This window comes from Aplidium turbinatum, chromosome 12 (assembly GCF_918807975.1).
Source record: "Aplidium turbinatum chromosome 12, kaAplTurb1.1, whole genome shotgun sequence".
Classification (NCBI taxonomy): Eukaryota; Metazoa; Chordata; class Ascidiacea; order Aplousobranchia; family Polyclinidae; genus Aplidium; species Aplidium turbinatum.
In genome coordinates, this window is record NC_137483.1 from 24638071 (window position 1) to 24666053 (window position 27983).

Genomic DNA, 27983 nt, shown 5'->3' on the forward strand with positions numbered 1-27983 from the left:
TCCATCTCAATTTATAGCTCCATCTAAAATTGTTTCAATTTAAAAACAGTGGTTACAATACTTCAATCGATTTTATAAATATGCTATGTCCGTTATTCTATGAAATTACCAGTTAGAATTTTCAAAATCAAAAAATGTTAAGTCCGTCCGATACTTAAAAAAAACACTATATTGCTCAATGCTCACCCTAGTGGTTAAAAAGTATCATAAATGATGCCCAACAACCAGCAAGATATCACTAGTCACACTGGTATAGAATATTGCATATATATCGGGAGATAATTTACAAAAACCCAATTCAAAATCTATTTTCCTGTTTTTCTCAAAACTTGAAAAATGGACATAACATAGTTCGGTTCTAGGTGAGCGATATACCATCATACTTGAAGTGTACAGCCACTGCTCTGCAATGTGTTTTAAAAAGGACTCCATCACTAAATGGCATTAAAATCCTACTTTGTATTGATTTGCATTACAAGTATGTTTAACAATTTATGTGCAGGTCGTATTTAATTGCCTAGTAAACTTTCACAATTTCACTGTGGATAATGGGTCATGCAAGATGGCAGAAAAGGATTACGAAATGATCTACAAAAAGCAATTTGTTGAAAATAAAGAATTTGAGTAAGATTTTTAACATAGTTTCTTCAGGCCTCGAAATTCGTTTTTGTTGACGGCAGACAAACGTGTCCGGTCTGAGCAGCTATCTCGGCGGACAAATTAAGTCTCACGGCGGACACACCAGTTTTAGCGTCGATCGTCATGCTTAATCACTTTTTCTTGATAATTCTTCGCCATTTGAGAACTATAGCTACGGTTTAGAAGGCTTTATAAAACTTTAGCGAAGTCACTGACTCTGAAAAGCTTTTATCAAAACAACGACGTGCACTTGAAGAGCCAAAGCGCTGTGTAGCTGCTTAATACGCCGCATAACTGATTAACTTCCACTGAACGAAGTCGTGTGGCTTCTTGCGTCACAATGCTCTGAGCACGAGCCGGAAAACTTCTACACTAAAGCTACTATTAAACTTAACTTACCGTAACAAATTTTGCTGGATCTTGCTGTAATAGCCTACTCGTATAATGTAATTTTGTAACCAACCTTGCCTTATCAATGTTACTTGGAGATCAAAGCCAGGCATTGTGACGTAAGACTTGAACTAAGTTGCGCGTGATTAGTGTAAAAGTACCGGTAACTCACATCGGTTCTTAGCGAAGAATTCACCTTTGTTACGCTGATTCAATGTCATTAATCGTTGAAGCAACGTAAAAATCGAAAGTTTTCCTGCTTGAATGGAAGCTAAGGGATACAGGACGGTATTCACATTTTCTAGATGCGTGCTAGAATGCGCGGGAAATTGTATTCTCGCAACAATTGTTCGTGTTATGCAGTGACGATTTGCATCACTAGTTCTTGTGTTATTTCTCGGCGGACAAATATGACCGATCTAGATGGTACTTCCGCGGACATCACATGCTGTGACGGCGGACATGACCGCCGTGTCCGCCGTGAATTTCGAGGCCTGTTTCTTGAATACCGTACCGTTATTTTTCACTAAAACAAATCATTATAGTAATTTCATTTGCCAACATTGTTTTTTGTTGCTTTTCAATCTTGATGGACACGCCTGCTGAAAGTTTTTACTAATCAGAAACGTCTGGTCAACTCGAAGTGTAAGTCTGGCTTCTGGTAGTTAATGTTGTTTCTTGCTGCTTCAGTAACAGCACAGGAGGTCAGTTACACTGTTTTATTTTCTTAGACCACTGATTAGGTTCGGATGTGATGGTCTATAACAATCGAAGTTGTATGCCTTTTCATTATCCAATAAACACATTTGTATTAAAACCTGGCGATTTTCACTTTGCGAAAAACATGAATAAAGTCTTCATTTGCAAAAAGGTTTTGAAAAACTAATTATTGAAAGTAGGCTACAGTTCAATTGGAAACTTTACTCTACCAATCTCCAGTCTTAGAAAGTAGCCTCGGCAATTGCTGAGGTGATTGCCAAGGCAGATGCATAAATGGCGCATTAGCGTCGGCAATAAAAATGCCGAGTCTACACGAGTGCTTGTAAGGTTAAGGTTAGACATTCCTAGAGCTCGACCGATATCACTTGTTCAGACCGATACCGATATTTATGAAATTTTTAGGCCGATACCGATATATATCGGGCGATATATATCAACTACGAAAAATTTGTTACCAACAAGGTTATTAAGCAACAAACCAGTCCAAGAAAGTTTACGCATTGCAGTCTTCGAAATTAGCCTCGGCAATTGCCGAGGTGATTGCCGAGGCAGATGCATGAATGGCACATTAGCCTCGGCAATAAAAATGCCGAGGCCACACGAGCGCTGGTAAGGACCACAAGGTTACAAAAATAACCCTAATTTTCTCAGACCACACCATCCTAGGAGGTTGATTCAATCTTACTATTGCTTAATGTTTTTATTTGGGTTACTTTCTACTTCGCTGGCGCTTATAGAAATATCACCCTATTTGCATTGATTCAACGCCAGTAGACGTCAAATTATTGTAAGCATTTACTCCATATCGCGCTTCGCCTTCCGTTATCTCGTCCAGCTATATCAGAAACGATCGCGCCGCTTTCACAACAAACCACACAACATCAACAGACGTCGAATACATGTAAGTAATAGGTTAACGCGTTAACCTTTAGAGTGAGCTTTGTTAATTGCGGTTTGTCAATTCTTGCTACAAATCGGCTGCCGAGAAACATATTACTGTATTTTACGGACCATAAGGCGCACTTTAAATCCTTTTTTTCCTCATAAATTGATCGTGCGCCTTATGGTCCGGTGCGCCAAATGTATGGATCAAGTGCGGTAGTGCTGTATTGCCTACACTCAAAACCAGTAACAATACTACTATATATTATATATTATATGGTCCGGTGCGCCTTATGGTCCGGTGCGCCTTATGTATGAACAAAAAACTGATCAAAGCAGTTTATTGACAGTGCGCCTTATAGTCGGGTGCGCCTTATGGTCCGTAAAATACGGTAGTGTAGTATTTTGCAAAATTTGTAAAGAATTTTATGACGGAAACAAATCGGAATTAGAAAAGCTACGGGGCCCAGTTAAAAAAGTAGTACAAAATTGGATAAATAGTACTTCGGCAGTAAAGAAAAGTAATGCTTCCGATCATATGACATCGCGCGTTCACGAACGGGCAGTTTTGCGTCTTCAAGCGTCTTAAAAAATGACGTCGTCCTCGTCATTTGTTATTGGGCGTTCTTGTTACGCAATACAACCGGTCGGGAAAATTAAATCGATTTGTGCTGACTCGAACGTTTATCGCTACTTTTGGTATTATTACATCACAACATCACAACAAATCAAACAATGCGGTCTTGATAGACTGGGTCTGCTACTATTCGGTGAGTCCGATTCGGTGAGTCTGATTCGGTGAGTTCCTAACCTCTAACCCCTAACCCTAACCCAAAACCCCTAACCCTAAAACGGCAATGATAATTAGGCTACGGTACCCAATAATTTAAAAAAAAAATTGAAAAAATCCCCTGTTAAGGGATCGGACTCACCGAATCGGACTCACCGAATCAGACTCACCGAATCGGACTCACCGAAACGGGCCATTCCGTGATAGACTACTCTGTTATATTTTTCGCTTCTCGTTTTACATGTTGTGGTAGCCTACAATTTTTTCGTAATAAACGTTCACAGCAATTGCCGAGGCAATTTCAACTTTTGCCGTTTGGCCTCGGCAACGTTTTTGCCGAAGTAAAAGTATGCTAATTTCGAAGACTGCATTGGTTGCTGTCATAGGCGCCGAGTTTTCAAAACAGCTGGGCGGGCGAACACATACTGTCACGTCACGTCGTGATCACTAATAATAATGTAGAACTCCACTGTTGTTTTCCTCGGAATGGCATGTTTCGGTGAGTCCGATCGGCGAGTCCGACCCCTTAACGGGGGATTTTTTCAATTTTTTTTTTTAATTATCGGGTACCGTAGCCTAATTATCATTGCCGTTAGGGGTTAGGGATTAGGGTAAGAGGTTAGGAACTCACTGAATCGGACTCACCGAATAGTAGCAGACCCTGTTTTCCTACCACCAAGGTCCAAGATCTAGGCTTCCTAGTTTCTACTACTATAAATTGCAAATATCTAGCGATAAACTGCGCTATTGAACCGAGCTTACATTGAATCTACAATAGAACAGTTAACGAAGGAGCTGAATTGCAACTAATGACAACCAACGGTTTCATCCGGCCAAACCAACACGTGTGCACTGTTCAGTAGTGCACAGTTTAATATCAGTGACGTAACAGACACAACTGTGATAGTTGAGACGACAAAATAGAGCATTTTAGCAGTAGAGTTAATTGATGACGTCGTTTGAGAGAAAATTACTCCTTTGAAGAACAATGCTACAGTTTTTACACCGATTTAACATCTGGCGATGTTAAAATGATTTAACAGCAGTGGAAATTGCTGTCAGACTTTTGCTGCGAATGAAGTTCCTCACAGGTTTGCGCAATTTACTTGATTTATAGCACTGGGCTTACGAGTGGCAGAGTGGAGACAAACGGAGCGGCTAGACATTTTTGCTCGTTTAACGGCGAATCAACGTTGTTTAACGTTGCATGAATGTAACATGGCAATAATTGACGAAAACTAATCGCTTAATTAGTAGGTCTAGTACTTGTAGGGCCTATCATATGGCGACAAAACCTTGCGAGTAAGGTAAGTAGGCTAGTATTAGAAGGTGGCAGATAGTTACAGAAATTTTTGGATTAAAAATTGAATTAAATTTTTTTTTTAATTTCTGAAATGTCCGGCGGGCGCGGCCCACCCGCCCGGGACTCGGCGCAGGTAGTTGCTTGCTTAATTACGCCGCATAACTTCCACCGAAAGAGGTCGTGTGGCTTCTTGCGTCACAATGCTCTGGGCACGAATCGGAAAACTTCTACAATGACGCTACTATTTTCTTCTGTGCAAAGTTTCACCAGGATTTTTTCTTTATTTTTGCAACTTCTACAATGACGCTACTATCTTCTTCTGTGCAAAGTTTCACTAGGATTTTTTCTTTGGGTTTATTTTTGCATGTCATGTGAATGAAAGTTAATTTTCCCTGGACCTTTTCTTTCTTACTGTAATACCAAAACTTGACAAATTTTGCTGCATCTTGCTGCGATAGCCTACTCGTATGATCTAATTTTGTAACGAATCTTGCCTTATCATTATCACTCGGAGATCAAAGCCAGGCATTGTGACGTAAGACTTGAAATAAGCTGTGCGTGGTTAGTGTAGAAGTACACCCGCACTCCCATCGATTCTTAGCGAAAAATTCACCTTTGTTACACTGATTCAATGTCATCAATCGTTGAAGCAACGTAAAACTCGAAATTTTTCCTGCTTGAATGGAAGCTAAAGGATACAGTATTAACATTTTTTAGATGCGCTAGATGCGCCCCCACTAGTGGGGAACAAACCGACGATGGATTATGATGATGATGATGAGATGTACGCACTAGAATGGGCGGGAAATCATATTCTCACAGCAATTGTTTCTGCTATGCAAGCACGTTTAGGCAACTATTTTTTCTTCTAAAGGCATGTATGGCTGGTTTTGAGTGTGCTTTTGCTGGCCGATGTTTATCGACGAAAAATAGCTGATACGATATATCGGCTACACCTGATATCGGCCGATACATATCGGCTGACCGATATATCGGTTGAGCTCTAGACATTCCTCCCGGTCGTTATGTTACAGCCATAGGTTTGATCCTTAGCCAACACCCTGATGGAGCTCTGCGAAAGAGGCGTGCGGATGTGTATCAAAGCACGAAAGTCGCAAAACGTGGACGCTTCATTGCGAACGGTGAAGACAGTGTAAATTCACAGCCAAGCGATGAGCCTCTTGATGTGTCTGATGACGCGACAACCTCATCTTCCGATACAGCAGCTGATGATTTCGATTCTGACAGCTAGTTCTTTATCAAACTGACTTTGTGTTGCTCGCAGTTGTGTCAAAATTATGTTAGTGTACTGTATACGTAAATCGAGGCAATCTTCTTGCAGGAAGCTGTTATTCAATACAATACAATTCAATTTATTTTTCTTTGTCAGAATGCAAAAGAAATGATATTGTGAAAAAGAAATATATACAGTAACAAAACCAACAAAAGGAAAAGGTGGCAAAACCTTAATGGTTTAAAAGACGTGGACGAAAAAATTTAATATTGCGGTATATGCATCGATAAGTATAGTTAAGCACGGCCACCATTAATTTGTTACCGGTATCTGATTGCGCAATTAACGTTATTTTATAATAATTCAATGTCGCTAGATGTCGAATTAATGTAAAACAAACGTAAATTTCTTATTGGGCATTGTTGTTACACAATATAATCGCTTGGAAAATTAAATCGATTTGTGCTGACTCGAACGTTGAATCAACCCAAAATTAACTTTCTTCCCCCCCCCTGTGAGTTATTTAACGTGAATTACTGTAACAGCGTGAATTAAGGTAGAGGCCAGACAAAACGTAGTCCCTCGACCAGGGCAGGAGAGCCCTCTAGTCCAGTAAGACTATCTCCTAGTGATGGTGTCACAAAATCAAATCACTCTCTTCCAACCTGCCATGAGCCAGCATGGAAGCAGTACGGCTCGTGAAATCACATAGAATAATATGTCAACCAATAGTATCGCAACTAAGAGGAGGCTACCTCCGGATCCTCGCATGTCGACCAGGAGGGCACATCAGCAGCCCCGGACTGATGTGACAGTTACGACCAGGGGTTTGCATCAGCAGCCTCGGACTGATGTAAGACAAGTGAACAGAGGAAACAACAAGAAGAAAAATAAACAAATTTTCAACCTATGCACATACAACCCAAGGACAATCAATGACTTAAACAGTCACGCACTTGAAACAATGTTCCATGAGCTCGAAAATGTGAATTGGGATGTGGTCGGCCTAGCTGAAACCAAAGTTATGAAAAGCCAAATTACAACTCAACACCTCTAATCACAAACTGTTCCTATCAAGTAATGAAACCTCTCGATCTAACGGAGTCGGCTTCCTGGTACACAAATCCTATGCTCCCTTTGTGGAAGGATACCAACCTATATCTGACAGACTTGCTGTGTTACGTCTTCAAGGAAAATTCTCAAAACTAGTTCTCATACAGTGCTATTTCCCTACCTCATCCCACCGCGATGAAGAAGTCCAAGAACTATATGACAAAATCCAAGCTATCATTGACAACGTACCAAAAAGAGATCACCTCTTCATTATGGGAGACTTCAACTGCAAACTAGGTCAACTACATAAAACATTCCCGTCATTAATTGGAAAACACACTCTGGCGACCGGAAATACAAGAGGCGAACTACTGGGCCAGTTCTGCGTAAAAAACAACCTCCAAGTCACTAACACATGGTTCCAAAAGAAAAAGAAAATGTTGTTTACTTGGACCTCTCCTGATGGGAAGACAAAAAACCAAATAGACTTTATCCTATCACGCACCTCGTATTCTAGACTAAACGTCCTGAACAGCTCTACCTTGAACACTCCCGACATATCAGACCACAGAATCACTGCCATCCTGCTCCAAGAAACTCACTGTGTGGATGTTTCGCGCCTGAAGATAACGGGCTTCCAACTTGCCTCCTACACTCTTAGTAAAATCCATGGAGTTGCGACGTTTGTGCACAGTGCTGCAAGACCACAGAATGATACGTACAAAATTCAGAATAAGCTTCTCATGGCCTCAGAAGCGGAAACCAATCCAGAGACCCCACCTTATGAAACAGCAAGAAGTCGCTGAACACTTCCAAGTAAATTTACAAAACAGATATGCCACTTTACAGCAAATGACAGACCCAGAGTCCATACAAGAAGCTATAACCGCAGGACTACGGGAAGAATCAGAAGTTGTTCTTCGCAGAAAAATGCACCAAGACCATCCGAACTGGATGTCGCAACAAACTAAAAAAGCCATCCAATCTAAACATAAAATTAGAAAACAACATGGATCCTCATCTACTCAATACAAAATCGCTAAATCTGAGTCGAAGAAGCTCATGAAAAAAGACCAAATGAAGCAATTAGAAGATAAAATCGATGAACTCAACACCCTACCTCCACACAAAATCTATTATGCTGCCATAAAGAAACTTAAAACAAAACCTAAAAACATCAGTTGAGGAATTAAAGATGCAAAAGGAAACATCCTCACGAGCAAAAGCTGTATCCTCGAACGATGGGCAAAATTCTATGAAGAACTATCACGACAATCCGCAACAGATACTCATCGATGACTCTGCCTCTGACGAAATCCTATCTATTTTAAGAAGCGAAATATTTAATGCTATAAGCAACTTAAAGTATGACAAATCTCCCGGTATAGACGGCATTTACTCGGAATACCTCAAAGCAGGAGGCAAACCTCTAATCACAGCACTCCTTCATCTCTTCAATTCTATCTTAACAACGAAAAAGATACCCAGCAATTTTAAAGAAGCTCTAATAATTGTAATCTACAAGAAAGGCAATAGACTCGACTGCAGCAACTACCATCCAATAAGTCTACTCAGTCATGTATACAAACTCTTTATCACTATCATTGCGGCACGCGTAAAAAATGACCTATATGCAATGCATCCCTCCCCCCTACACAAGCAGCCTACCAACCAGGAAGAGGAACAATCGAGCAAATCTTAGCGCTGGAACAAATCATAGAAAAGTCTATTGAATTCAACAATCCCGTTCATATCACCTTCATTGACTTCAAAAAAGCGTTTGAAAGTGTTAAATTACCCTACCTTTGGCAACTTCTGGATAAAACTTCCATCAACAAAAAATACATCAACCTCTTGAAAGCAACGTACGACGACTCTAAAGCACTAATCAACACAGACATCGGAACAACCAGACGAATTGATATTATAAAAGGTGTTAAGCAAGGAGATGTCTTGTCTGCTATCCTGTTTTGCATCGTAGCGGCTGCAATAATCTCAGAAACAGAAAATAAGTGTACAACTGGATTCACCATCGGCGGTCATGTAATATCCAACTTAAGCTACGCAGACGATATGGCCATTTTGAATAATTCTAAACTGAAAATGCAGGAATACCTAGATGCTCTGTCAAAAAATGCTGCTAAATACGGCCTCCAAATAAATGTGTCCAAAACCAAATGTATGACAACCGACAAAACTAACAACACACTCAATCTCACTCTCTATGGAAAACAAATAGAACAAGTACCAGAATTCATATATCTTGGCCACCGACTATCCGCAAACAACGATGGAAAGACTGCAGTGCAACACCGAATTGGCTTAGCCTGGGCAGCATTTGAAAAGAACAAAAAGATTCTAACATCCAATAGACTCCCAGTCAAACTGAAAGCAAAAATTTTCAACACCTATGTTTTACCAGTCGTGCTGTACGGTCTAGAATGCGTAAATTGGACATCATCAACAATAAAAAAACTCACTACCTTTCAAAATCACATCATGAGAAGCATGACCAACAAAAGGTTATTTAATCACACAAAAATAGAAGATCTTCTAACTATGACAAAACCACATCCAATTGCAGCAATAATAAAATCAAAAGTTTTAAAACTGTTCAGCCACACTAAAAGATCACAATTCGGAATCAGCAAAGTTTGCACAGAAGGCAAAGTAGAAGGAAAAAGAAAACGTGGCAGACAACCAAAACGATGGCAAGATAACATTCAATCATGGATCGGACTCCACTTGACGACACTGGGCGAGTTGGCTCAAAATCGCCACTCTTGGAAGCAAATAAGCCATGTTGATGCGCAATCTGCCGCAGGCGGAGATAATGACTGATGATGACTGTAACAGCGTGCGTATTGCGTTGCTCGCTTTATCGCTACTTTTGGTATTATTACATCACAACAAATTAAACAGTGCGGTCATGATAGACAACTCTAGTATATTTTTCGCTTCTCGTTTTACATGTTTTGGTACAATTTTTTTTGTAATAAACATTCACAGCAATTGCCGACGCAATTTCAACTTTTGCCGTTTGGCCTCGGCAACGTTTTAGCCGAAGTAAAAATATGCTAATTTTGAAGACTGAATCTCAGTAACCAGCCCTGCATCAAAAGCCTCTCAAGTATGTATATCATACCGTATCATATCTCCTCATATCTTGTATTAGTGCAAACAACATTTTTAGGTTGTCCTTATTATGGGGTCTATGTCGATGGCAACCCTGTTAGGCTTGAAAATGAAATACTGTGCATTCAACTCGAGAATAGCCCAGTTTTGCTTTTGTTATACAGCCTCACTAGGCTAATAAACAACATAAGCATAGCTCAGATGCTGTGCTACTAGGGAGAGTGATATGCATTTTAAGAAATCATATGTAATTGGAAACCTAGTTTTATATCTGTTTCAAGTAGTTGTGAAGCATTTTGTACCAAGTACTCTTTGTGGAAGTCTGAAGAAAACTTTTAAGATAAAACTTTAAGTGTAAGTTGACCAACTTTAAGTGTAAGTCTGGTTTCTCGCAGTTAATCTCTTTCGTCGCTGCTTCATGAATAAACACAATAGGTCAGTTACACCTTATTCAAAAAACCAATTAATTTTAATACAAAATAACCAAGTCTTGCGGGATCCAGGCCATGCCTTGCGGCCTAGGGATGGCATCATTCATTTTTGCTTCATTTAAGTCATGCATTTTTCTGAATGCAGATTGCACTGTATCGTTTTTTCAATTGTGAGTAATAAAGTTTGCTATGTTTGTTCATGTTATTCAATTGCGTTGAAATTTGAGAATTTCTGATTTCTCCAGGTGAATTTTTGTTTGCTAAAAGACACGTTTTCTGAACAGAATTGCATATGATATTTGCTGTTTGGTCTAGATCAGTTATTCAATGTTTGGTTCGTTATAATATCCACTAGTTTAGCTACCGGACATTCCGTGCCAAATGAGCAATTTTTTTGGAAAAATAACACCACATGTCATAGATTTTATTGAAATTTGACATACTTGTAAATGTCAAAGAAATATGAAGAATGCAAAAAAAATTGAAACATTGGTGAAGTTATGGTCATTAGAAATATCACCGTTTTTACCTGTTCCGCTTCAGTGATTTTGTGTAATTTCTTGTCATGTCTCTAATTTCTTAATCTACAATATGGCTAAAAATTGCTAAACAGACATTTTAAGACCCAAGGAATCCAAAAATATAGATTAAAAAGTCGTCAGAGAAGTGCTTAATATGATTATAAACTTATAGAGGTTTCAATTTGATACATGCATTTTTCGGAGGCCAAACTTTGGGGGCTTATAAAAAAAATGGGTACATATAAAAATTAAGAACTGAAATTCACTGGTTTTATACTTATACCAGTGGTTCCCAAACTTTTTTGAGCGCGACCCAAATATGAGTTTGGTGAACATCTCGCGACCCAAGACGCAGAAAATCTGTATAAACAATTTCAGCAGTCTATACTGTTTTTGCAATGTTTGCCTGCTTCTTCTTCTTCTCTCGTTTGACTTGTTGTAGCTTAGATTGGCAATGCCTCATCGTGTAGCCATGATACGGTAGTTGGGTCCGGTTGTCAAATACGGTACCGATGTTTCCACTTGGAGGCCATAAGATGGGACATTCGTGGAATATGTGTAGCATTGTTTGTTCTACCGCTCCGCAGACACATATCGGCGTATTGTGCAACCCCCACCTAAACAGATTAGCTCCAGTGCAGCCAACGTCACATCTGATCCTGTTCAATGTGACCCATGCCTTTCTTGAGAGGTCTGCTCCAGGAGGGATGGAGAGTGCTGGTATAACTGAAAACTGGGGAGGAATATGTGGCAGCTCGTTCCATTCCTGGGCCCATGTCTCCATGCAGCTGAAGTTCTTATCCACAAGCGGTGTAGCATATCGATGAAATGGTTGATGACAGGCGTTGAAGCCTGACTGGTCCATATCTTTGGGAGTGACTGTGGAGAAGGTGTTGAGGATCGAGTCTTGCATGCAAAGCCAGTTTGTGAGAGGCTTCTTCCCTACGGACATGAGCAGGAGCAATGCCAGCCAAAGTTGGTAGATAAGCAGTAGGTGTGGGGTGGAGACAGCCAGTGATGATGCGCAAGGTGTCGTTAATGCGCCATACATCCATCTTTTTTGTGTTTCTGCTACGGTTCCACACAGCTGTGGCATATTTGGCTGAGCTGTAGACCAAGGCTAGTGCACTTGTACGCAAGGTTGATGCTCGGGCTCCCCATCCTGTTCCTGCAAGGCTTCTCAAGAAGTTATTTCTCGAGGTAACCTTGGCACGGAGTGACTCCATGTGGGGTCTGTAGGCCAACTGCCGGTCAAGTTTTACTCCAAGGTAAGTTGGGTTTGCAGTATAATATGGTAAAGGATTTCCGTTTAGCGAGACAGACATTTGACGCTGGGATTCCCGATTGTTTAAATGCCTGCTATAAACAAGACACAGACAACCAGTTGTAGAGTGGTGTAGCCTACTGTAGCTCGTCTTGCTCAGAGAGTAAGTAAAAGTGCTGGATTCGTTGTAGAGTCAAACCGGTTTGGCTTCAGTGCCTCTTCTTGGTGCTTAAAAATAGCCTACGCACATTTTTTTGCACATGTCGGATGTCTCTTCTTGTTCTTCTTTGTATTCGTTTGACAACATTTTATAACACAGCCTACGTAGCGGCTTCCCTGCAACCAGGGTCGCAGATAAAAATTAACTTCAAATTAAAAAAATAGTTCAGAAATCTTAAATTGTCAACTCAGAGAGTAATCTACGTTTAACGTGATTTGTTGAAGGAAGTGACTTGAATGCCGGTAAAACTGTTGGCCATAATTGATTGATAGAAGAGAAGCCAAATAAAAGTGTAGGATGCAATGATACTGTCGATGTTGGGATTAAAACAACTCAATAGAAGAAAAAAAAGTTTCTTTATAAATTAATTTACAACAGTCCTATTTTGGCAGATTTAGATCGTCTCTGCACGACCCATTTTCTGACCCTTCGCGACCCATGTTTGGGTCGCGACCCATACTTTGGGAACCACTGACTTATACCAATACTCTTTCATGTCAAATTAAAAATATGAATTAATTTTGATAACTACTATCATAACAGCTAAATTTTCTGACTTGCAAATTTTGTACTTAACACTCATTGTTCAAGATTTTTGTTTATGTCATCACAATTTACATTACGGTATTGTTTGTTGGGAAGGAGCCCCATCTGCACATGTCTGAACGAAAGCGACAGACGCCGGTTCGTAGGCGGTTAAGCTGGACCCACACAGAAGCTGTCGTGCGGCGGGCACAAATGGGCGTCTTGATTTCAGTCGCTGCTGTCCTCCAGGTAGGCGCTGGAGTGTACTGTGGAGGAGGTGGCCGGGGTCCAGCGCGCGACGAGCAAGGGAAATCATGGCTCCTTTACGGCGAAGCTCAGCAGGTTGGATGCCTGCAAGGATGGGAAGGTAGTCCATTGGAGTGGGATGCAGGCATCCAGTCACAGTGCGTAGTGCGTCATTGATGGCGGTGTCAATGTGGCGGGTGTGGGAGCTGCGGCACCACACTGGTGCGCAGTACTCGGCGGTAGAATGGACGAGGGCCAAGGTAGCTGTGCGAAGGGTTTTCGCATCAGCTCCTCAGCCGGAACCCGCCAGCCGCCTCAAAAGTGCAACGCGTGCAGATAGTTTTTTGCGCAGTGACTCCAGGTGTCGTTGGTACGTGAGTGACCTGTCCAGGGTTACGCCGAGGTAGGTTGGTTCGGCGCTGTATGGCAGGCGTTCGTCATCGGTGGTAATGTTGATCTCACATTTTGCTTCCTTGTTGATTAGATAGAAGGCCGTTGACACTGTCTTTGCCTTGCTGACTTGTAGCTTCCATTTCTGGAGATATGTTAATATAGTTGACATATCCTGGCTTAGGTTCCTCTCCATTGACTGCCAATCTCCGGCTGGATGTAGGAGAGCCAGGTCGTCTGCGTAAGCATACTTTCTGGAGATGGTGTCAGGCAGGTCATAGATGTAAGTGTTAAAGAGGATGGGGGCCAGGACAGAGCCTTGTGGGACGCCGTTCCTGAGTCGACGTAGTCTACTTTGTCGGCCGCTACCGGTGGAAAGGGTAAAGCTGCAGTTTTGCACAAGTTCCATAATCATATGGACCATGTGTCTGTCAGGAAGGAGACAGAGTAGTTTGCAGGTAAGGCCGCTGTGCCATACAGTGTCGTAGGCAGCCGTGAGATTGACAAACACAGCGCCAGCCTTCTTTTTTGCCGAGAAGCTATCCTCGATGTCTTGGGTCATCAGAGTGACCTGGTCTACGGTTGATCTCCCGTCGCAAAAGCCGGCTTGTTCCCGAGGGAGCTGAGGGTCTATTATCGGTTCGACACGGGCGTAGATAAGTCTTTCGAGTATCTTGAAGGGGATGCAGAGCAGAGAGATGGGACGGTAGCTCTTCGGATCCCCTGGGGGCTTCTTCGGCTTTGGGACTGCAACCACTAGGGCTCTTTTCCAGATTCTTGGGATGCGCAGGTGATGCAAGCAGCAGGAAAGGAAGTCTTTTAACCAGGACCTCATAGTGGGAGCAGCTTGGAGAATTAGTTCCGGGCATAGGTGGTCAAGGCCCGGGGATTTGCCTAGCTTTAGGTGCTGGAGGGCGGAGGCAAATTCCTCTGGGGTAAACTCACCAGAGATGTTGCCCTCGACAGGTGTTGGGACCTTCCAGAGGTCCGTCATTTCCTTGAGGACGGTGGAGGGACTTGTCTGATTCACGGTCTCTCGTTCTGTGCACTCCATTTTTTCACAAGTTGTGAGGCAATGGGATTTGCTGAAATGGGGCATTGGCGACGAGAGGCACGTGATCTGCCAGTGAGGTTGTTGAGTGTACTCCATGCTGTGCGGCTTGAGTGCGTGAAGTCGATTGAGTCGATGGCTTCTATCCAGCGCTCCTTCCTCTTTGAATCCAATTTTGCCAGCCGGGCTGTTGCTGAGTTGGAGGTGGCGGTGCCCTGGGGGGAACGGAGGAAGTCGTGGTAGAGCCTGTCGCATTCCACATCCCAGCAAGGTACGGTATGTAGCTATTTCGTCGACCTCGCGGGATGGAGTCTTTTGCCGCAGATATGATTGCATCACAGAAGTCCTGGCAGGCTTCGTCCACTTTGATGGTGTGTAGGGATGGGAGGTACTGCGTAGCTTCGTTTGTGAGGAAGCTGTAGTATTCCCAATCGGCCTTTCTGAAGTTTCATCGCTTGACAGGCTTGCTCGGAATAGGTGTGGCGAGCAAGGGGGACATGATAAGCGAGGGTCGATGTTGAGACCTTGGGAACTTTTCCAGCACACGTCTGTCCGGCTGGCGATCATTGGGGTCATCACTTGCGAAAGCCAGGTCTGGGTTCGTGCCAGTGTTCCAACGACCGGAGAAGAAGCTCGCTGCGCCTTTAGGATCGTATAAGAGGGCGAGGTTGTTGTTGGTTGCTCAAGCGGCCAGACTTTCTCCGTCGTTGTTGATGGAGTTGTAGCCCCAGTCAGTGAGGTGGCAGTTAAAATCGCCAGCGTAGAGGCTGGGGTGGAGGAACACTGGGATGGCTGTTGATTTTATCCGCGAAGGTGGGGGCTTGTAGACATTGACGATGTTGTAGCCTGCTACATCTATACAAAGCCACTCGATCTCCGATTGATCAACCAAGGACCAGCTCAGCTGGTCATGGACAAACGTGGCGAGGCCGTGTTTCCTGCTGCAGGTTGCGCCTGCGAGTGTGAAGTTGGTTTGTACCAACTTAAGCACAGATGTGCAGTGGGTCTTCTGGAGGAGGATGATGAGGGCTTGATGCTTGGTGGCCAGGTGCTCGATGATGCTGAGCTTGCTGGCCGTGATGCCCTCGGTGTTCAGCTGCAGTACAGTGGGTCGTCGGTACTTTTCGACAGTGCGAGCACTGCCGTGCCCTGAGAAGGGCATTTCCTTACCCACCCTGCGCTGAACAGTCTCGTTAGCTCTTGTTTGACAAGCTTCGTTTCGCATACGTTTCATTTATGTTTCGTATGTTACTGACGGGGGGGACCACGTGAAGGTGCTTGTCTTTCTCCCCTTCATTTTTTATGCATCTTTGAGCTTCTGTTACTAGTGAATTCAGTAAAAAGCTGCACTGGACTGCACCCAGCAGGCCCTAGCTAGCAAAGCTTTCTATTTTATATCGTTTCAACGTCTACTGATGTTGAAATGACGTAAAAGAAAAACAAATTTTATCAACTCTAACGCAACAATCGCAAGGAAAACCTCCTTTGGGAGTAACGTTTTTCTTTATCACATACGTGGGAGTCAGCCGTCAATTCTGAAGGCTTGTGCACGTTGTCCAGGCCATGTATTTTTGCGGAATGGCCCGTTTCGGTGAGTCCGATTCGGTGAGTTCGATCCCTTAACGGGGGATTTTTTTAATTTTTTTTTTAAATTATTGGATACCGTAGCCTAATTATCATTGCCGTTTTAGGGTTAGGAGTTTGGGGTTAGGGTTAGAGGTTAGGAACTCACTGAATCGGACTCACCGAATAGTAGCAGACCCGCATTTTCGTAGGCCACGCCACTGACCAATATTTAGCTTATATACTTTTCCAGTTTTTTATGTTAACAAATGCCTATTTTTTGTTTTTTGCATTATTGTCGTATTGGCGGAAATAACTCTTGGTAAATAGACTTGCTTGGTAAATATACTCTTTTTGTCAATATTTACTCTTCTTCGTATTGCCCTTGAGTATTGCCTCATCTGCAAGTGCAACCTTGTGCGAACTAGTTGTTCTTAGGCACAACCATTAGCATAAAACTTTGTATATACTGATGAGATAGCACATACCACGCTTGTCCAATATTGTCCATGCTCAGCGAAGCATCTATGCAGCCTACACCATGATGAAAAGGTACAGCATGTAAATCCAAATGCTGTTTGCTTAATTTTCTATTCTTCTTTTATTTAAACATTGTGTTGTTCATATTTGTACTAAAACTTGGTGAATTAAAGATAACTTGTGTTCTTTTTTGTTTGCATAGTTGGTTGGTTTTTGTTCTTTGAGCGAGTTGAAATGAAGTTTTCTCAAAGAACATGCATATATGCCTATCATCATCATCGTTCAGTTTCTGCCTCTTCGGGTTTTAGGGATGTTGTTGACTATAGAAAGTTGTTTAAGCCACGGATTGTCATTCTCAAAAAATATTTTGTCTGAAAATGTTAATGTTGATAACTTGCATCGAGATTTGTGTTTTTTATACAATTATGTATACATGGGTTTTATTTTTTTATTTCAGCCTGGGAGTTTGTGGGTTCGACGATGATTGCATGCAGGATTGCAACGAGTACAAGCAAGTCTTCACTCAAGCCGAATGCCTTATCAAGCAAAAGTATCTGCAAGAACATCAAGGTTCCTCGTTCCACGTTTTGTGCAACTTCAATGCTTATGTGGAGAGGTAGGTTTGTGTTTTACCTGCCTTGCCTTTATTCCATTGTTTGATCATAAAGGTTGTTGTACAAACTTTGCTTTCTTTGCTGTTAATCCACTTCTGCAGCGCTGTTGCGCGCGCCATCGATTGTTTACAGCTATAAATTGGTATGGCACCATGTCGGTGTCATGACATTGGTTCGTGACAAACTGCTTGTTTCAGTTCCTGCTTGCAACAACCAATGTTCAGGCTTATAGATTAATGGTGGTTGGGTTTGCGTTGTTAACTGTGTAAACAAACGTTTATAAAACATGTATTGAAATGCATGATATAGCTTCCAATGCGATCCGAGAACCATGTCCCGCTTCATATCGTATTTTCAACGTATGATTTTGTGTCTTTAACGACATTGAGTTGGTATTCTTGCACCTTCGTTACAAACTTTAAACAAGCCACTGAACAAATGTGTTCGGATAATCCATGTCCCGCTTCATATCGTATTTTCAACGTATGATTTTGTGTCTTTAACGACATTGAGTTGGTATTCTTGCACCTTCGTTACAAACTTTAAACAAGCCACTGAACAAATGTGTTCGGATAATCCATGTCCCGCTTCATATCGTATTTTCAACGTATGATTTTGTGTCTTTAACGACATTGAGTTGGTATTCTTGCACCTTCGTTACAAACTTTAAACAAGCCACTGAACAAATGTGTTCGGATAATCCATGTCCCGCTTCATATCGTATTTTCAACGTATGATTTTGTGTCTTTAACGACATTGAGTTGGTATTCTTGCACCTTCGTTACAAACTTTAAACAAGCCACTGAACAAATGTGTTCGGATAATCAAGTTAGCCTGATGAGTGGTTACCTCGCTAAACCAGAACGGTGTATCGTCTTTCAACCAACGCGAGTTCAACTCGGACAATAAACGAACAAGGCTATTTTTACTTCACACTTCGTTGACTCTGCCTGACACTTATCACAGTTGAAGGATTGACTTACCGCCTGGAGTTTCAATAAAGCGAACTATTGTATGGTTGTGCGCTTAGTTTTGTTCCATCCTTTGAAGTCGTTTTATAAGTTGTTGGTATTTCCCTAATATTTGTCACAACACTTCTGAATGTGAACGACTGAACGGACCAACGCATGGCTGTGCTTGAAGTTTTCTATGGCGGGGACTTACCAGCTGTTCGCTAAATTTGCAATAAATGAACAATTGAGATTCTAAAAGTAGCTCAATTTAATTAGAGGAAACGAAGTCATAGTATGGCCTCTATCGCGAACCCTGGCAACAAATTTCGTCATTTTTACATGGCTGCAGGCGTTGACTTAATGTAAAAATGACGGATTTTGCTGTCTGGTGAACGGCGTGATCTTTAAATGCCATTGCTTGCGTAAATGATTCGTTCAGCTTATAAGATTTATAGTCAATGTGCTAAACGTATGTTGTTGGGACGACTGCTATGGTTTCAACGGTCGAAACTTGTTTATGTGGAGATGTTTACTACTGTTTGTAACTATATATGTCACATCCAACAAACAGCAATTTGTTTTAATAACTTGATTTACAGTTATATCATGCCAGATTCCGAGCTGTTGTTGGTTCTATTTGTGGTGAATTGGGTGGTGTGTTTATTCATAAACTATGACGGGCAAGCATTTCAAGTGACCTGTCAGGACAAAGTTTTAAATGTTGTACATTTCTACTTGGGAGTGTGGCTCAAAGATATGTTGTAAGCAGTAGAGAGCAGCTAATATTCTATCAATACAAATAAACTTATTTTCACACAAATCAGTTCTATCCAATAGCTAAATAATCGTTTTTGATATGTTAGCTAGATTATCTTTAGTTTAGCTTATTCGAATAGAATCCTGTAGATAATTTCTTCTCTTGATCCTATTATACTTTTGATGATGGTGGTTAACTTGAAGGGAAGACTCCCGAATTAAAATGCTCACTAAAAGGATTCAACGTATATTCACGACAAAGATATTTGATAATGTGTTCAATACTTGAAGTTAGTTGGAGCTTGAGCTCCTTCCATTGAAACAAAGCGTCAATTCATTGTGGTGTCGTTCTGCCTTTTCTCGCGCTTTGTGGCAATGATTTCATCGTTGACCTGCCAGCCACTAGAGGTTTCGACAAGAAGCCATTTGAATATTACAGATTTGTGCTGTTCCCATTGTTTGCTGGTGGTTGATTGATTGATGGACGAAATAGTTTGACAAATCCAGTGGAGACTAATGGTAATGTGTGTCTGGAATATTTCTGGTGGTTTAATTAGTTGTTGGTTTCCTGCGCAATCTAATGTCTGTCGATGACATCTACAGTTCAACTCATGCTTCTGTTACTGGATGCAATGCTCGGCACTAAATACACAGGGAACCACTGCTTTTTGGTGGATATTCGTGTAAATGAAGCGAAACTTGGACGGAATTTCGCTTCTAGCGTTTATGCAAATGATGCGTGTGGCTTGTCCCGACACTGGTAGCTGTTCCGCAAACTAAAGTTGGCTGGAGAAAATAGATAGTTCAGAATTTGATTTGATTTTTCATCTCAAACGAAATCTAGAAGTAATTTTAAATTAAATATTAGAAATTGGTTGTCAAATGGACTCAAAGCTTTGCTGCAAAAGAGTATTTACAGTAAACACAAATTGCAAAATTTAATCATTTTTTAATTTTACAACCTCAGTTTTGGAACTGGCGCTGTTGATGATTACAGGTTTTCGCGATGTTTTGTTTTCCAAGCGTCAACTTCCGCATTTCTGCCGTTCGATGAATGCTTCGAATATTTGTCTGTTGTTGACTGCCCTGGCACATCACTGTCATCGTTGCGATGTTATGAAGCGTCAGAAAACGCGGTCACAGCGCATGATGTGGCCTGGTTTATCACATTTTGAAGAAATGCTCTCAGTGACTAAAATTTTGTAAAAATTGCATTTTTCATCGTTTGCCATCTCCATGTATATATCACCTTATCGAGGTTATTAACAATGAGAAATGGCTTTTTGAAAACTTTTCTTGGTGTGAATTTTCCCTTGCTGACATGATGCACATTTGCAGGAACAGGAAAGAGAATATCATCAACACCTGGGGAGGGCTGTCGTCCGTCTTTCTGCTCCTCACTTGGTACTCCCTAAGCATTCTTCGTTCACCGTGGAGAAAATCCAATTTCAAGATCAAGGCAAGTTGTAGGATCACCAGTTTCACCACTGCGACTTTGCTCCCATGTTTCCAACCAAGGTTATACCGAACCTCCTGAAACCCATTTTATTTGCTATTTCAAATTTTTGTTACATTCAACAGGCTTAGCAATCAGTAACTCACTGCCTAAGAGCATGATTTTTTGCATGAATGCATATCGCAGTAAAAAAGAATAAGGCAAAAAAGTATTTTTTCGATTATTTTTAAGTGATATAACCAATTTTTGCCCATAAAACTATGTATTTTTATTATCAAAAAGCCCGTTTTTGCACATAAAAACCCGGGCGGGCTGGGTTTTATTAAAAAAAATTGTGATTTTTAACGCTATGATGATGTGACTGGTGGGAAATTATAAATTGGGCATACTCAAAAAAGATTTTCTCAGTCTTAGTTGGACATAGACATTGTGTGTTATAAGATGTCTATGGTTATCACGGAAGGAACTAGCATGGATGGATGATCATTTTATTTTTGTTTGGATGCGAAAGGTACCTAAAACAAAAACGTACAGTGGGCATCCAATGAGAGAGTGCGAAAGACCGTAGCCCTGAAGGTGTAGGAGGTCGTCGAGTCTGCACTCTCTCATCTGCAGTCTGCTTCAAACAGTTATACGAAAGAAGGTATTGCGTTTTTAAATAGCAAATTGACATAAGAAAGAAGAAGGAAGAGCCGAAAAAAAACAAATACTGGCGCAAGAAATACAAAAAGTAATAATGATAACAATGGACATAAAGTTTCTATATATATATATAGCTCTAGTCTTGATTATTGAAGAAGTGTTTTTTACAAGTTTTACTGAACAGTTGTAGCCTTTTTTTATATTGTTTTCTTCATATTTTGGGGTAAATTGTCCCATACCTTGATTCCTATGCGTTTTAAACTTTTTTGAAATAATTGGGTATTTGCCTGTTTAGTATAAAGCGAATTGGAGCTTGAGCGTCGGGTGTTATACGAATGTACAGCTGATACATGTGTAAAGAAAGTTTTGAAGTTTTCCGGTAGTTTTTTTAATATAAAATTTGAACATAAATTTGCTTATTTCTTGTTTATAAGTAGAATTTACAGTTAGTATTACATTATCTTGATAGAGTGGCAGTAATTTTGTTTTCATTTCAAATGCTTCTGTAACTATTTTATTTATCTTATTTTGTCTAACTTGGATTCTGTTCATGGGCGCAAGGTTTTGAAAATCGCTGTGGGGGCAAACTTTCTAGCCGACTGATTGCTTACATTCAAAATGCTGATGTTTGTTTGTCAGCATTGATGTTTTTTTGCGTCTATATGCCATTGTATATCGCCAAGCTTTATAATGTTCGCTTAGGCCTCGAAATTCACGGTGGACATAGGACATGTCCGCCGTCACAGCATGTGATGTCCGCGGAAGTACCATCTAGATCGGTCATATTTGTCCGTCGAGAAATAACACAGGAACTAGCGATACAAATCGTCATTGCATAGCACGAACAATAGTTGCGATAATATAATTTGCAGCGCATTCTAGCGCGCATCTAGAAAATGTGAATACTGTATCCCTTAGCTTCCATTCAAGCAGAAAAACTTTCGATTTTTACGTTGCTTCCACGATTGATGACATTGAATCAACGTAACAAAGGTGAATTCTTCTCTAAGAATCGATGGAAGTACCGGTACTTCTACACTAATTACGCGCAATTTAGTTCAAGTTTTACGTCACAATGTCTGGCTTTGATCTCCGAGTAATAATGATACGGCAAGGTTGGTTACTAAATTAGATTATACGAGTAGGCTATTACAGCAAAATGCAACAAAATTTGTTAAGTTTTGGTATTACAGTAAGAAAGAAAAGACCCAAGGAAAATTCACTTTCGCTCACAAGACACGCAAAAATAAACTTAAAGAAAAAAGCCTGTGAAACTTTGCACAGAAGAAAATTAGTAGCGTTAGTGTAACTGTAGAAATTTTCCGACTCCTGCCCAGAGCATTGTGACGCAATAAGCCACACGACCTCGCTCGGTGGAAGTTAATCAGTTATGCGATGTATTGAACAGCTACATGGCGCAAGTTGTTGGTCTGATGAAAGCCTTTCAGAGTGACTTTAATGAATTTTTAAAAAGCCTTCTAAAACCGTAATGGCGAAGAATTAAAATCAAGATAAAGTGATTAAGCATGACGATCGACGGCTAAAACTGGCGTGTCAGCCGTGAGACTTAAAGGTGCACTGCAACGAAAATACATGGCTTTTGTATTTGTAGATCTTTCTGAAATAAAACGTTTTTCAACAATTTTTTTATTTTTTGTGTTACCATTAATTAAAAAACCTAAAAAAAACTTTTTTGAATTGAATGATTCTGATTGGTCAAAATTTTTGATGACGTCATTGGCTGGCAAAGCGGCATCCAAGGTCTATTGTTTTGCGTGCAAACACAAGAAACAAATTGCGTAGGCTACCAAAACAGCGAACAATTTTGTGCTAAGGGAGTTTTTACGCCCTTAAAATGATGGCTTCTTGTATGGTTGCACTAACCGGGGAATCGTCAAAGGGGTATCCTTTCATCGTTTGCCTCTGAATAATGACGACAAGCTGAAGAAATGGATCTCAGCGATGAAACTCAAAAACCCACCTGTAAACAAGCACTGCGTGTGTGCAGCAACCATTTTCTGGCCAGCGATTATTAACGCGATCTACAAGCAGAGCTACAAGGCACCAAGTCCAGACATCTGCTCATCCCTGAAGCTGTTTCTTCTGTCTTTGATTTTTCAAGATATGTGAAAGCCACTGTCAATGCAGTACCCACAAAACTCGATCGACCTAGGTACAGGTCTGTGAGTACGATCGGGCGTTTGGATCGAATAGCAAAGCGAGAAAACAACAAGACTTTGAAACAGGTCTGTAGGACAGTAAAACATTGGCAGGGTAGAGGCATATTAGGCAACTCTGAATACATAGGCTACTTTTAGTTGATATAAACCACTTGGTTCAAGCAAATTATTTCCTGCATTTTTTTCAATGCAAATTTTCCATCCGACTACTGTCCGAACTGGTGTTGTCAGAGCACGAATCAGAATGATGTTCTTCGCTGTCAAGTCGCCGTCTTTTTGGTTCAAATAGAAGTCCTTGTCTTGTTTCAGACATCTTGTTTATGCTCAATATACAATCACCTATGCTACGTTTCTAAGGCAAATGCGTGAAGCTGTTTACTTGGTTGCCAGCCGATGACGTCACAAGACACATAGCGCCATCAGGTGGCCGATTTTCATTTGGTTATATCTCCCAAACAAAAAGGCATATAAAAAAAAAATTTCGAAAAATATAATACTTAAACAGTAAAGAATCACCAAAAAAATTTTAATTTTTCATTTCAGGTCCCCTTTAATATGTCCGCCGATATAGCTGCTCAGACCGGACACGTTTGTCCACCATCAACAAAAACGAATTTCGAGGCCTGTAGGCTACTTCGAATTATATGCTGGTCACTTTGAACCTATACGCGTAGATACTAAACTGAGCAAACAGCAAACCGCACCTCTCGTTATTGACACTCCCAAGAAAAAACAAAGCAGAAGAAGTCAAGAAAAACGTTTTTCAATCATTGTTACTATGCTTCAACGGCACCATGCTGGCGTTTATCAGCTACCGTACTTCTGTTTCTTAATTTTCTTTCGTTATCTCAGGAGCAGCGAGCTCCTAAGATAACGAATCTTACGAGCAGCTAGTTCGTTATCTTACGAGCAGCTCTTGTTGCAACAAGTTGATCTTTTAATTGAGATCGATCCGCAATGAAGGTCAAACTAATGCAAATCTGAACTTAGAAACATTTGATTTAGGATTTTTTTTTAAATAATTTGCGGGGGGGTGCAGCCATCCCGAGCTAAATTCACAGGGGGTCGCCTATGATTTTATTCAAGTGTTTTGTGGGTGCGCATCCCCAGTTGATAATGCCATATTGTAGGTGAGAGTGTACGATGCTATAATAAATATTAATGAGAACTTTTCTAGAAGTAAATTGTCTAAGTTTATATACTCAATACGCCTGAAGAAGAAGATATTTTTTTTCTAAAGGTTATCAGTGTGCTTATTCCAGTTGAGTTTGTTATTTGTTGTGATTCCTAAGTAGCGCGTGTGGTTAACTTCCTTAAATATTGTACCATTTAATTTGCATACCGGAGAGTTTAGTCTTTTTATTGTTAAAGATTATGTAGTTAGTTTTACTCAAGTTGAGTGTCAACTCATTGTTACAAGCTAAGTGCAATCACAGGTCACTATAGGACAGTAACCGATAATAACATTTCGAAAGAATTATACAATTAAAAGAGTACGCTTGGTCAAGACACACAATGTAGTCTGTCGTGAGGTTTCGCATATTGATTGTGACAGGGTCCTTTGGAAAAGAGACAGGTCTTGTTCCGGATCGCAGCACGTTGGTGGTAGAATGTTTTTTTCGAGTTTCAGTAGTTTCGTGAACTTTCAACAAAATAATCACGGAAAGAGTTTAGCTTCAGAATTTTTCGATAATAAATTTGGAAAGTTGAAATAGTTCTGGAAAGTCCTAATCCAATTAAAGTGGCAATAACTTTGCAAGATAATGCTCACCTACTCCTAGCTAAAAATGACCAAGTTTACGTTGAAGTAGAAGACCTGGATACAGATTTCAGGAAGGACACGGAAAGTTGCCAGATGCAAGAAAGGCAAAATGTGAAATCCCCTCGCGAGTTCAAGACCTCACAGTTGTCTGAATGTGTTAAAACTAATTTCGATTCTTGGCAACATCTTCTTTCGAAGACTCTACCCACAGATCCATGACAATAAAGAAAGCGTAAGGTCACGACTTGAGAAGTTTGTTTCATCCGTGGAGAGCATCAATCATGATTGTTCGTTGCTGCAAAGCAAAAGATTAAAAAAAAAATGGTCCTTTCAATCTGCAGATAAAAAAAGTAAAAGTTTTGAAAAGCATTTTTGTGTTTTGCAGTTAATTTCACCAGTGCAGCCAGAAAAGCGGTTTATTAGCGATTAGATGTTTATCACGAAACATTGTTTTTATCTTTTCTCCTGGCGTTAAGTGGATCAGGAAAAAGCGAACAACCCTCAATTTTTTCTTAAGTGGCACCAGGGAAGCAGGAAATATAGAGAGTTACCTCCTTTGTTTCAATCAGGGGGTTTCAATGAGCTAGTTTTGATTTTCATGTTATTTTTGTAAGGAAGCTTCTTAAAATGTCTTTCCCTGGTTTTATCTGTATATAGTCCTTTTAGAGCAAGCAAGCACTAAGCAGCCTGATACATCGATTGGCGTGTGGTTGATTTTGAAGATAAACAAAAAAATTACTTGTGTTTATGTATGAAACTTTATTTGGTACTAAACTATTGTTTGATCCGATAAGTTTCAACTGTTGTTCTTTCACAGGCGTTCGGTGGCCACTTCCAACATTGCGTCTATAGCAACTTATCTCCTGATGTTGTGGAAGAGCTCATGGGGAAGATGGGATTCATGTACCACCGCCAGCAACAGACCTTCCTTTTTCACCATCAGAGTTTGACCACCAGTGGAAGTTGGAAAGACAAACTAATGTTGGCTGGCATGGACTTCTTTCTGACTCACGTCCGCTGCTCATTGGCATCCACGCAGACCGGCCGCTCAATGCCTGTGCATGACGTCATTTCAAACATTTCGCCACTCTCGTTGGCAACTGGTTTCCATAGCGACACAATTATCTTACCCAAACGCCAACTTTCATCTACTAGAAATCAATCAACTCTTGACAAGCGGCAAGCTTCTTCTGTCAGCAAGCTTACCAAGTCTGCGCCTCTGCCAGGGAGGGCTGCCATCTCACAAGGCACCGGGGTCTCGTCAATCATGTCTAAGCGGGCTGTGGAATGGGGACAGTTCGACCTCTTACCCACCGACCACACGGCTGAACATGCAACCTACAACCCGCTCAGAACCTCGTCTCCTGCTTTGGAGGAGAAGAGGCAGACCATACCATGGGGGCACCGACTGCAGTCATCGCAAAAGCTCACACAAACTTTGTGGCCTCCTGGGTCGACCAATGACAACCTGGCCCTGCAGGATAACAGAGATGTATCTGAATCGTCCATTTTTGACGGGACGATACGCTATCCACCTCGTAACGTGACCTCGCAGAGGCGCGGTGATGGCTTGGTCAGGGAGGATAAAGTATCGCGGAAGATGCAGGAGGTGAGCGTCAGCTCCTCTAAACAGACCTCTGATGCAGACTCAAAAAGTCGTTATAATAATTACGTCGTGGCGATGCCGATGCATAGTCATGTCGGCGCATCTTCGTCGAAAAATCTTTCCCGTGACAGCCGAGTTGAGTCGGGCTATTACAGTGAGTGGACTCCTGTGAGGGACTCATCGCTGGGTAAGCAAATCCGTTATCCTTCCTCCTCCACACGAGGCCGTGGTGGTTATGAGAGCATCCGACCGGTTCCAACAGTAGTGGGAAACGGAGAATATGTTCATTTTTTCCCTTCAAAGCGTCCACCAGGAGATGGCAGGCCCGAGTTGGCACCACCCCCTGTTTACCAGGAAATACGTGATGATGATTGGAGCAATGCTCACCCTGAAACGGGACGGCCTCTCCCCTCCGGCACAAGGCAACCTCGTCGCTGAACTATCAAGCACTGACAGCCTTGCAAAGTGTGTTGATCCTGCTGGCGGTGACGGTGGACGACACGAACCCACGCCTGCTTGTGGTTCGGAGGAAATGGTGTTTCATGTAAACACGAGTTGAGTTTTAGAGGATCATTGGATCTTTACATTTGGCGCTGCTACGTCTTGTTTGTCACTTCAATGTTACAATTCGTTTGCTTGTACTATTTGCTTGTTTTTGTGTGGTAACTTGTCTGGGTACTGACGCAATTCCTTTCAGTAGGTGTTGCCGTTCAGTGCTAAATACTAGAAGCTAACCGTAGAATCGACAGGAAAGAAATTTTAGTTTCCAGTTTTCGAATTCTTTACAGCTCATGCATTACTTTCATTCTTGCAGGGCCGGATTTAGCTGATGGGTGTCCCGGGGCACTTTTAGATCGGGGGGCCCCCGTGCAACAACCACCTCTACGTCTACAGTAGCATTAATCCAGCACTGCACAACATTTTTCAGAAACTTTAAAGGCTGAAAGGAAAAAAAATTAACACAAAATCACATTTTTTCCACGTAGGGGGGCCCGGGGCACCTGCACCCTCTCCCCCCCCCTAAATCCGGGCCTGCATCCTTGTCGATTCTATTGTCAGGTTCTAGTGTTCACCTTTCAGTGAACGACGCCGTAGTCTCCGCGCTTCTCATCGTTTCCATAATTTTGGCCTGATCTACTTTCTAGTCAGCAAGAAAATAAAAGTTTGCGTTCCGTTA

At 41.3% G+C, this 27983-nt stretch overlaps 1 protein-coding gene across 1 annotated transcript; it reads left to right on the forward strand.

Moving 5' to 3' along the window:
* The first annotated feature begins 508 nt into the window (after positions 1 to 508).
* Positions 509 to 27982, forward strand: LOC145780940 (uncharacterized). Its single transcript, XM_082592619.1, has 4 exons — positions 509 to 624; positions 17295 to 17453; positions 20499 to 20619; positions 26018 to 27982. Exons 1-4 carry the CDS (start codon positions 563 to 565, stop codon positions 27242 to 27244), a joined length of 1569 nt encoding a protein of 522 aa, XP_082448745.1. The 5' UTR covers positions 509 to 562; the 3' UTR covers positions 27245 to 27982.
* Position 27983: the final 1 nt, after the last annotated feature.

Bases quoted from the DNA above. Each gene is read 5' to 3' on its own strand.
- LOC145780940 (XM_082592619.1), top strand. From the start codon at position 563: ATGGCAGAAAAGGATTACGAAATGATCTACAAAAAGCAATTTGTTGAA. The intron at 625-17,294 runs GTAAGATTTTTA...TTTTTATTTCAG, and splicing joins GTTGAAAATAAAGAATTTGA to CCTGGGAGTTTGTGGGTTCG. The intron at 20,620-26,017 runs GCAAGTTGTAGG...GTTCTTTCACAG, and splicing joins AATCCAATTTCAAGATCAAG to GCGTTCGGTGGCCACTTCCA.